Source organism: Doryrhamphus excisus, chromosome 17 (assembly GCF_030265055.1).
Source record: "Doryrhamphus excisus isolate RoL2022-K1 chromosome 17, RoL_Dexc_1.0, whole genome shotgun sequence".
Classification (NCBI taxonomy): domain Eukaryota; kingdom Metazoa; phylum Chordata; class Actinopteri; order Syngnathiformes; family Syngnathidae; genus Doryrhamphus; species Doryrhamphus excisus.
This window is the reverse complement of record NC_080482.1, coordinates 5,623,434-5,635,458: the sequence shown is the minus strand read 5'-3', so window position 1 is coordinate 5,635,458 and position 12,025 is coordinate 5,623,434. Positions and strand designations below refer to the sequence as shown.

Here is a 12,025-nt window from a genome sequence, read left to right as displayed (position 1 = left end):
AACCACTACCTATTCTTCACTTTGTTTGGGTGTACAAAAACAGAGACATATTTTTGGTCATAATTTTCAGCAAAAATTTTATCCTACGAAATTCAAGACGTACAAAAATTGAGGTTCCACTGTATTTACTATAATGTCAATCATACAAATATTGTTGGCCCCTAAAAAAGGAGGTGCTCTTATTTGTAAATGGTAAATACCATATTTTGGTATACTGTGGATGAAGGGGAAGATAAATAATTGCATACTATTAAAGACAATATGGATATATACTGTATGTGTATACAGTATATATCTATATACGCAAGTCTGGGTAGTGCAGCCTCTCCAACATGATTGTGTGTATCTTATCTGATAAACACGTAATTCTAAATACCCCACACACACACTCTGATGATGCAAACCCATCCGGTTATGTTCTTTTATTTCCATTTTGGAAGTTGTTTAAATGCCAAGAAAATGTACACATGTTAAGGGCAAGTACCGTAAATATTCCAAACTATTTATAAATATCTTTACATCTCCAGCGGTTGGCTGATCTGACTTCCATCACTGTCAAGCACCTAAGTTTCTGCCAAACCTCAAACTATTATTTTGCATGGAGTTACTTGTCTGGGACTGATTGACACATTACAGTTCCTCGGAAGGATAATTAAAGACAGGTGACCTAAAGCAAACACACAGCATGAAGAAATGATTTCAATTTCCACAATGAAGCCAGGTGTGATGGCCGAATCAAAGCCTGTGCAACTGAAGACTTTCTGTGAGGCGATGGCGGATGACACAGCCTGCCCCGGTCTTCCATGACTTTTATTAAAAAGATCAACACTGATTACGTGCTCTGTTCTGTGACCGGTGTCTATGTATCTCCAAAAATTCCACCGCTCGTTCCCTCTTATCAGCCAGCAGAACAATTTAATTGACATCAGCTTGAGTAAATGTTTACTCAGGAGAAATTATTTTTAAAAATTCTGAAAATGACTCCCACTTTGCTGTCTCAGGTGGGCTAATATATGTTAACGTTAATCAGTGTGGAAAATCAGAAATAAACCCATGCTGAGATATTTTACTCTGACCCCCCCCTCCACCCCCCCCCCCCCCAATGCCAAACTAGCAAAGGGGGGTCTGTGGTGTTGTTGGTGGATGAGGTGTTAAACCTCCTGATCTAATTTACCACTTGAACAGTATTTTCTTTTTACAGTGCATTAGCTATGACTAATACGAGTCCGCTTGAGTGCTGTCCTGCTAAAACAATAGTTATTTTGGCTCAAACACACTCTTGCTCTTTTTTTTTTTTTTTTTTTTGCTTAATGTCATACTGACGCTAAACAGTTCATGGACTTTGCTTAGGTTTTGATTTATGGAGTCTGAAGGCTCTACCTTACTCTGCAAACAATCACACGCTGTTAAAAATGTTTGTAGAATTACTATTAAAATAGCCACACAAAATGATGCAAACTATGAAAGTACATACATCATCAAACATTATACGCACGCAATCAGAAAGTGACAAAGAGTTTGTTGTACACTCAACAGGTTACGACATATAATCAAGGGGAAAAAATCTCTACAGGGTCAGGCAAAATTATCTGTTACATTTGTAGGTTAAATAAAAGGAAAATAAAGTAAAGTAACATTTATTTTTTCAGAAAATATTTTTTTTTCTCATATAATGCCATTGTTTTTCGTTTCTTTTTCAGTTGCTGCCATGAATCAGACTGGTAAGCATCGTGCTTTTATTGTGGAAACATTTATCAAAACAAACAAATTTGTAACTGCAACATAACAAGCGTTCCGTTTGCACTTTAATCTCGGTAGACATGATCCTGTACCAGCGCCAAACACCATCTTGTTATGGGTTAATCTGGGTAATCTACATTGAAACGAAAATCAACTGATTTAATAGTTATAACATAATGAAACAGAATAGCATTATACGTATGTACTTTTTGAAAATTGAAAATCTTTACTTTATTTACCTTTTATTTAACCTACAAATTGTCAGATCAATTTGCCTCACCCTGTATGTGCCATGTGACCAGTCTAGGGCAGGGATCCCAAACTCATTTTACCTGGTGGCCACCGAAGCTAGGTTCTGGGTGAAGCCGGGCCGCATCAGGTTTTCAAAAAAAAACCCAACCCCAAAACGCATTAAAAACTGGAAAAAAAAATCAATTAAAAAAAACTATCTTCATTGCTTTTGCTTCTGCTATACCCTACACTTTGGTTCCGGTTTTCCACACCAAAATATCTGATAAAACATTCCACTGTTCTCAAATATCTTAATTTTTATTTTTCTATACACAAAATAAGATAAAAAAATAAAATAAACAAATTAAGATTAAAGACAATAAATCAATCAGTAATAGTAATCACTGTAATCAGTAATAAATAAGTAAAATAATAATAAAACAAATGTAAGAAACCACATACAGTTGGTAGAGAAATTATTTTTTTCAGATTCAAATGTACACTATTAACAGTTATTTAACCTTTAACATGAACATTAATGAAACTTAATAATTTGACCCAATTAGCAAGTTAGCATCATACTCAGTTCCATCTGGGAGCAGCGTCGTAACTTTAACAACATGTATTTTCCGTTTTTATTCCAAATCATTTCCTGCATTTATTTGTACCCAGCGTCATAAGCCTTTAGCTTCATTGCTAATCCAAAGCAAAACAGGGCGGGGTAACAGGGTAGGGTAACAGTATGGGCGGGCGCAAAATCATGTTGTGTCCGGTGTGCACACAGCTTTAAGTTGTCATTTCAACATTAAACTTTGGTATCAAGGTGGCGGCCTCAAAGTAGCGTCTTGCAGGCCGCATTTGGCCCGCAGGTTTGAGACCCCTTGTCTAGGGTGTACCTGGACCAGTCACCAGTCCATGGACGTACCCTGCCTCTCACCCAAAGTCAGCTGGGATAGGCTCCAGCTCACTCTTGACCCAAATGAGGACAGGCGGTATAGAAAATGGAAGGATGGATGAATGGACACACAAAGACTTTTTGACTTTTTTACAACTTTTTTTCATTAAAAAATGTTCTCTAAATATATTAGAATTTGAAAGCTATAGTACTGAAAGCTTGCCTGACCCTGTATTACCAACTTACTACAAAAGCAAAGTGCGAAGTTAGAGTGAAGACAAATTCTTCTGTCTTCCTCTGTGTTTGCTGACAAGGGTTTCACCACCAAGCACTTTAACGACCGTTCATACGTTCATAAGGGGGTAAACGTCAACATCAGCAGGGGATTTCCTCCACTGTAAATACCATGTGGCATGGAAACGGATTTAGAAGCCCAGAGAGAGAGAAAGAGCACCAAAAAAAAAAAAGAGTGACAAAAAGTACTAAAGTACATTTGCGATGATAAGGCGTCCCTGTGTGCGTATCCATGTGAAAACCTGAAAAAGTTCCTCCATCTCCAACGCCAATGCCTATTTTGTAAGCAGCGGTACGACTTTGAATAATAGTAATAGTTTGGAAATCCCAGTTGAGGCACTGGAACTAGTCGGGGAAACCACAACTATTTAAAGAAAGGAAAACCTGATTTTATGAATATGATCTACCCTGGGGACAAGCAAGGAGTACGGCTCAGAACTACGACCCCTCCACCCACCTTCATCGAAGAAGAGACCTGGAGCACAGCAGAGGCAAGATGAGGTCGAGGAGGTGACAGGAAGAGGTTTGAGAGATGAGTGAATGGAGTGATGGCTCAAATATGGATTGCATTTTGTCCACTTACAATCACTCCAGAATGAGCTATTTTCGGAGAAAGCTGACATGACAGATCGGAATGACAAGACAGCTCTCTTTGCTCCTTATTTCTTTTCCTACGCCTCTCACTTTACATTTCTCAAAATCTATCAGCCTCCATCTCTGTGTGGCTCCATGGTAATTTTAGAGGCCTGAGAAATAATGACTGCCTTGGTCTCCCCCCCCCCCCCCCCCTCGACTTTGTGCCGTCTCCACGTAAAGTGAGTTCAATTCTTTTTGGAACAGAAAGTCAACCATTAGCACTTTTTATTGCTGCATTTCCATTTTTGACTCTTTCTGGTCTTGAGAGGAAGTCGAATAATTAAAACATGTGAACTTCTGCATAAAGGAACGCTAAGGGGCTTGAAACCATTTACATCTGGGATCACAATGACATTTGGCTGATGACGAAGGGGGTCCAGTTCAAATAACCCCCTTGAACCGAACCCCCTTGGGCTTTCACACAACTGATGTAAGATTATAAAGGCAAGCTGGGCTGTGTAACACCACAAGTGATGGATCCAAATCAATTATTATGATTATTTCATGGTAACATCTTTCAAAAGGTCAGTGACATACAAAATCATCGATAAGACGCAAAACACATGCTTTGTTTACTCTAAAAGACAACGTTTCGGATTGTGAAATGCACAGGGAGACACTTCAGGTCTATAACTTATATCTTATTACACAGTAGCTCCATATTCAACATATATTCTAATTTCACTTGGAGATGAATAAAGTATCTATCGACATAAATGATATCACCATTACATATTTTCCTAAGCTGGCTGAGGTAATAAATGGGTGCTCAGAACCTGTTTCTGTCAACACTTGCGTGAAAAACTCATCATTTGTTTAACAGACTTCTTTTAGACAGGAACATGCCAGATAGCAAGGGGATTGGACAATGTGGAAAACACATGTTCATCAACCACATGTTTGTATTCACACATAACTCAACCTGCAAGTACTATCATGCATGCTAATGGGTCCATTGATGTAGTATTTGGCGGTCTCAAGGGAATACATAGTGTATTGATAACTTCATTACGTTTTTATAATTGATTTTCTTGCACATTGCTTGGTTAATGGATTTGGATGGATATTGGATGTGTGTGGACCAATGTGGCACAACTCCCCTGGGTGGCGTCAGGGTACTTCATGGGGACGGGTGAGACGATGTGATGTCGGCGAGTAGAATATGACAAAAAATGGCATTGAAAACTGTAGTTAAAGGTTAAGCCCACCAGGTGGCAACAGAAACCGGTAAATGACTCAAAGCACACTGTTAGACATCGAAAACCCCTGAGCTATTGTTCTTTACAACTGACGACAGATGATATTTAAATACTAGAAATGTATTCAAAGTCGTTATTTTTACTGATTATTATTGTATTTTTTGTTTTTTGTTTTATGTTCACACCAACCGCATTAACATGTTGACTTTGTTGACCTATAAATAAAGTTAGAATGTTGAATTCTCGTTTTAAACGACGCCAAAGTTTCAGATTATGACGTTTACGCATTTGGAAGTGACCTCTAAAAGAAGTTTGGGATGGCTCTGATCACTCGGTTTCAGACAGTTGTTTCTAACTGTGACTTCACAGTGAGCATGTGTTGTGCGAAGTCACCGACTTCCTTATATGGGCATGCCCAGGTACAAACTGTTCGCTGTACAAGCTGAGTGGGACCAATCACAGTGGAGTGGGCGTTCCCCAAACATTTTGGAAATCCAAGAAAATGCAGCTGGAATCAGTGCAGATTCTGTTGGACCTACAAAACGTTCTAAGTACGTTATTGTGTGTAGCTGCTCCATCGGAGTCCACATAGGGTCCCCTTTAAGGCAGTTAATGTGCTCCACATATTCAAATGTATTTAAAATGCATTTAAAATGACAAAATATCTCTGACAAAGGAGATGAACACATTTATGTGTTCAAATATTCAGGCTAAATGTTCAAAACAAATATATTGAATGTAAAAACAAAGCAAATTTGGATCCTTTTCACTTACAAATATGCTTGTGTGTGTTTACATTTGGGGTTTGTGGTGAGCAGGGTGAATAGACAGCTCGGGGGGAATAGTAGCGGTTTTACCCCTTGCAGGGTGGCACTATGTTAGGCTTAGAAAATCGCTGGTCTAGTCTCATTGACAGGGTCGAACAAATGGTGTTAATTTGACATTATAACAGATGGTAGCGGTGAGCTTGAGGGGTTATGCACACAGAAACGTTTTCAGGTCAAAACTGCCAAGGATTTTAACATTTAAGGCTTTCATCCACACAGTTCTGGGTGCATTGGAACTATTTTTTGAAAATGCCTATGACCTGTGGGTGTACCCCAGGGGTCAATCCTGGAACCCCTATTGTTCAATATGTACGTACTTCCTTTAGGTCAGCTAATACGCAGCTGCAATGTACTACTATGGAGCAGAATAACACAGAGGAACATACAGTATTTGACTACTCTTTTCAGCATATCCATCCACTGGTGAAAATGACCTTTTTCTCCTTCTCCTTTGAACTATCGCATATTTTCACAGAGACTCCTATAAGCAGGCTCCCAGTCATTATTCATCCCCTCCCTTTTGCTTCATATAATTTCTCTAGCTCCCCCTAATCATCCTTTCTGTCTATTCCATTAGATGCTCTCTCTCTCTCTCTCTCTCTAGCTATCCTCTCTCTGTCTGCCTCCTACTGTAATTCTATATGAGGCCAATCAGCAAGAGGCTCAGGGCCTGAGTCATTAAAGACTTTACAGCTGTGGGGCCTCCTGATACATGTCCTAGTACATCTTACATCTCTACCAGCATTTGTGCAGAGTTTAAAAGAGAGATAGAGGCAATATGGATGGCAAACTGATTTATGAGAAACTGCTCAAAAAAAGGGTTGCACGGCGGTCGAGTGGTTCGAATAGTTCAATTCCACCCTCGGTCATCTCTGTGTGGAGTTTGCATGTTCTCCTCCGTGCATGCGTGGGTTTTCTCCGGGTACTCCGGTTTCCTCCCACATTCCAAAAACATGCTAGGTTAATTAGCGACTCCAAATTGTCCATAGGTATGAATGTGAGTGTGAATGGTTGTTTGACTATATGTGCCCTGTGATTGGCTGGCGACCAGTCCAGGGTGTACCCCGCCTCTCTCCCAAAAGCGGTAGAAAATAAATGAATGAATGCTCAAAAAAAGTGTGACTAAAAAACTGTTTCACCAAATCATGTGATCATACCAGAAACTACAGTAAACCTCGGATATATCGGAAATTCGCTCACAACGGACAGATAAAAAAATTTTTCTGTAATGCATTTCCAATAAAAATTCATTGCATATATCGGATTTTTTATAACGGATTTCGCCTATTTCGGACAAAATCTCCAGTCCCGTTCCAATGCATTTCCATTAAATTTCCCTCGCATATATCGGATGGCCGCATCGTGGCGCTCCGATTCGCCGAATCGTGACAGGCCGCTATACGACGTCATTTGCAGCGTTTGCAGCGTTGCCTGTGCGTCCAGGTACATTGGAAACATAGTCAAGGAAGTGCCTTTTTATAACGGATAAAATCCGATTTACGCAAATACCGGATATAAATCCGATATATGCGTAAAACTGACATTTTCCGGTACACGCATATAACGGATTTCGCTTATATCGGACAAAACCAGTGGGAACAATTGAATCCGATATATCCGAGGTTTACTGTATAATACACAGAACTACATAGTATATGTTGGCATATGCAAGTACAACATGGCATACAAATTGTTAAACTGGAAAAAAAAAGGTAGTGCATTGAAATGTATAAAATGAGTGATTGAAGACAAGATGGGATTTAATCCCCCACCGGGCCTCTGTAGACTCGGTAGCTGAAAGAAACCTGCCAAAAACATAACCTCATCTTGGTTTGAAGACACCTGGCTTTTCACACCAGAGCACGCAAGATGACTTTCACAGCTGTCTCACCATGTATTACACGTTTGGAGGGACGGCAGGGTTCCCGGTCATTCAATAACATGCAAGGTGTGGATCTCTCCTGACTCAGATTATGAGAGCCATATTGGAACGCGGCCCAGCTCTGAGAATTTGTTTCTTTTTCACCGTAGGCGGATGAGCAAGGTGCAGTAAAGGGTATGCATATTCTTTTTAGGCCAATTGCCCCTTCGTCTTAGCAGAAGAACTCGGAGACTACTAATACATCCTGTGTGGATGAATAACACATGACCATTCTTTTGCTTTCCTGGAGATGACTCAGCTTTTGACGCTGTGATGTATCTGTCTGTGTATGTCTGAGTTTGGAAGGATTTTGCATGAGGTGTCGGTCATTCAATGACATGTCACTGTGGCGTTCCCAACTCCGGTTGAGACCATTTATATCAAAGAGACAGCTTGAACTACGTCTAAGGTCAGCACAAACTCATGAGGACGGTCAACCAGCCTTTTCCAGACGCCAACCCATGAAGGAAACTTCGGTAGTTGCCAGCTCTCGTCAGCTCCCAAGCATCAAGTTAGGTTTAAGGTTAAGGTTTCACGGTGATGTATATTCAAGATCGGCAGTGATAAGACAAACCATGTTATGGAAAACACAGTAAACGCATCAGGAAACTATTTATGAACAGGTATTAGGCCTGGTCTATCAAGGTTTGGTGGTAAGTGCTTTTGTGAAAAAAAACAAAACAAAAAAAAACACTTATGGTGCTGAATTATTATCAACCCACTTAACACATGCATGTAAACATCATGTCTTTCTTATGAGTTCTTGAACTTTATGTTTATGTGTTTTAATTGAAACCAGTGAGTGAGTTTAACTAAATATTGACTCAGTAAAACTCACTTAAAATCTAGCAATGAAAATGTGTTTTTTCAGTGTACAGTGGATATTTTTTTCTCAAAAATAGTCTTGTTTTTGCAGACAGTACATGCTATTACTACGACAGTTACTATGGTACCCATTATGTCATTGTATGGTCATATCACCTTGTACTTCGGTACAAGGTACATTATTTAAAAAAAAAAAAAAAACCTTAAACTGTATTATGGAAAGCAGGAAGTGAACAAATGTAACAGTTACTGATTGTAAAAGTACCAGATGGAGGGGTAGGATTTAATAAGCTTTGGACATGTGGAACTGTGAACTGATTATGCGATGCATTCAATTGTAATCTGATGCATGTTCAAATGAAATAAAACCATTACCATTACCTATTCTACTACTACTTAAGTCGGCATCCATCCATCTATCCATCCATCCATCCAGTCCCTATGCCGCTTATCCTCACTGGGGTCACGGGGGTATACTGGAGCCTATCCCAGCTGACATTGGGCGAGAGGCAGGGTTCACCCCGGATTGGTCGCCAGTCAAACAACCATTCACACTCACGTTCATACCTATGGGCAATTTAGAGTTAACCTAACATGGATGTTTTGGGAATGTGGGAGTATTCAGAGACAACGCACGCACGGGAGAACTCCCAGGTCGAGATTCAAACCCGGATCTGGTGACTGTGAGGCCAACAAGCTAACCACTAAGTTGGTAATAACTTAAATAACCTTAAATAAATATGTGATAATACAAGTATACAGTATACATACACCACTGTTGAAAAGAACAGATTTCTACATGTTTACAGTACGCTTTTATGCACTGACAATGTTTTTTCGTCAAACTTTGAGATTTTGCACTTGTTTGGTGGTTCTTGAACGCATCATAATCGAGTAAGTAAACCTAAGTAAACTTTTTATATATGTAGCTTTTCTCCGACGCTGCCACAGCTTAATAAATCCGCCAAGTAGAAGATAAACTACAATGTTCTTTAAGTTGAACACACATATCGACACCTTTGTTTCTTTAAACCAGATAAACCCCTGGAGACATTTTGACCTTTTAAGAGCCTCTCAGTTTTAAGCACATCAGGACGTGACATTAGACTCCCATTCATCTTTCATCATTATTCATTAGTGCTTAGTACCGTTACATTTTATACTTTAAATGTGTGTGAGGCAAACCTGGGCTGTGCTTCTATGCGTTTAGCTTTAAAATGACAAATGAAGAAACACAGGCAGGCTTCAGGAGCTGAATCTAATCTAATAATCACAACAGTGATCAGAGGAGATGATTTTTATGGGCGTCTCAATTATTCATATCTGTGGGTATTTTAACCAACGAATATTGCATGATGTACTCTACTGTACTGTACTGTATGTGTGCCTGTTTCTACCTGTAAGGCGTCCCCAAGGTCAGCCGTGCTGATTTCGGGGTCTTCTGTGGTGTTGAAAGGGACAGGCGTTATCCTGACGAAGGTGAGGACACGAGGTTCAGGGTACCTCCAAACCATTAGTCCTGGACTCTCCTCTGTCTCTGTATAGAACACAACCTCGTGGGGTCCTGGCCATCTCTGGGAAGCTGGACAACAAAAAAATAAATACATTAATATTGCACTTCATGGAAGACATAACTCATATACAAAATACAAATATGACCGGAGAGTCTAACAGCATAGGAAATAATAGGAAATGCAGTGAGCATTTTGATATTAACCAATGTAATACACTGTCATTTATTCATTCATTCATTTTCTACCGCTTTTCCTCAGGTCGCGGGGGTGCTGGAGCCTATCCCAGCTGTCTTCGGGCAAGAGGTGGGGTACACCCTGGGACTGGTCGCCAGCCAATCACAGGGCACATATAGACAAACAACCATTCACACTCATATTCATACCTATGGACAATTTGGAGTCGCTAATTAACCTAGCATGTTTTTGGAATGTAATGGTAATGGTTTAATTTCATTTGAACATGCATCAGATTACAATTGAATGCATCCCATAATCAGTTCACAGTTCCACATGTCCAAAAGGAGTAGGAAGAAGCAAAGCTTATTAAATCCTACCTCTCCATCTGGTACTTTTACAATCAGTAACTGTTACATTTGTTCACTTCCTGCTTTCCATAATACAGTTTAAGTTTTTTTTTTTGTTAAATAATGTACCTCGTACCGAAGTACGAGGTGATATTACCATACAATGACATAATGGATACCATAGTAGGAATGTGGGAGGAAACTGTGATTTATAAAAAATAAAAATAAAAATAAAAATAAAAATAAAAATAAAAATAAAAATAAAAATAAAAATAAAAATAAAAATAAAAATAAAAATAAAAATAAAAATAAAGATAAAAATAAAAATAAAAATAAAAATAAAAATAAATAAAACCTGAATATTACCTTTTTATATCTTTTTCAGGCAAAGAAAAAGTTGTTTTCATCCAAGGTTTATCTAAAAATAATGCTTTGTCTTACTGTTTTATCTCCCACTTTCTGGTCGGATTCTCTTGATGCCGTTCTGCCTTCTTCTGCTGTCTAACTTGCTTTAAGACTATTGACATCCTTTTGGTTTGGGTCAGTTCCGACCCAATCTTGTTATTTACACAATCAGGATAAAAATCCGATCTGGACCTTGGCCAAAGATTGTAAAATGCGACATTGGATGCTGTGATGCATTTATAGATGTTTCTATGGAACCCAAAACAAAACAATGACTCGGTGGATGTTTCCATGCTTTCAGAGTGTTTATATGCATAAGGAGCAGTATATAAACACATGGGTTGAGTTAACTTTTCTCCAGAGAGTAAACAGTCATTGACTGAATCGTGCCAAGCACCTGCAAAAACTGGATGACATAGATCGAAACTTTTGAGTGGTGTTTGAATCAAATTGCGGCTGCTGTTTGGGATCAAGGTCCTTTGGAAAAATGTTTATTTGAGAAAAAAAAATCAGTCCCTTCCATCCCATTGTCAGACCCTCGGGGGACACTTGCACTTCTCTGTACTTTGGGGACTACTTCGCTTTGTCTGTTGACAATATGTTCCCTTTCTCCAAGTTCAAGCAATATTCATTCTCTTGCTTCAGCCAACATATTAAATGCATCAAAGACGGGTGAAACAATGTAAGAGTCAATCACAGCTGACAGAGTGAATGACTGGTCTTCAGCCAGGGAGAAGTTTGATCCTCTTTGTGTAATGTTTCTATGTGTGCATGTTGAGAGCAACTCATATCAAACAGAAAAAGAAAGAGTCAACAGCATGTTACTTAGAGTGGAACCAGGCAGATCAAACTCCATTCAGAGATTTCAATGGTTTCAGACACTGGATGTTGATGTCTGCACCCAGATGGCACAGATTATTGTTTTTTTTACAGAATAAAAAGACTAAAAATCAATGAAAACGTGTTTGTGAATTGTGAATCGTGTACTAAATGGGCTGTACATGCCGATGCTGA

The 12,025-nt window shown here is 39.1% G+C and overlaps 1 protein-coding gene across 6 annotated transcripts in view; it reads right to left on the bottom strand.

The window, feature by feature from the left end:
• Positions 1-12,025, bottom strand: part of LOC131105440 (intermembrane lipid transfer protein VPS13B-like) — a 265,748-nt gene that overhangs the window by 49,661 nt on the left and 204,062 nt on the right. For all 6 annotated transcript variants that reach the window (XM_058053560.1, XM_058053558.1, XM_058053556.1 and 3 more), the window contains one exon: positions 9,966-10,150. In XM_058053560.1, the coding sequence (XP_057909543.1) occupies positions 9,966-10,150 (185 nt within the window). The remainder of the gene's footprint in view (positions 1-9,965; positions 10,151-12,025) is intronic.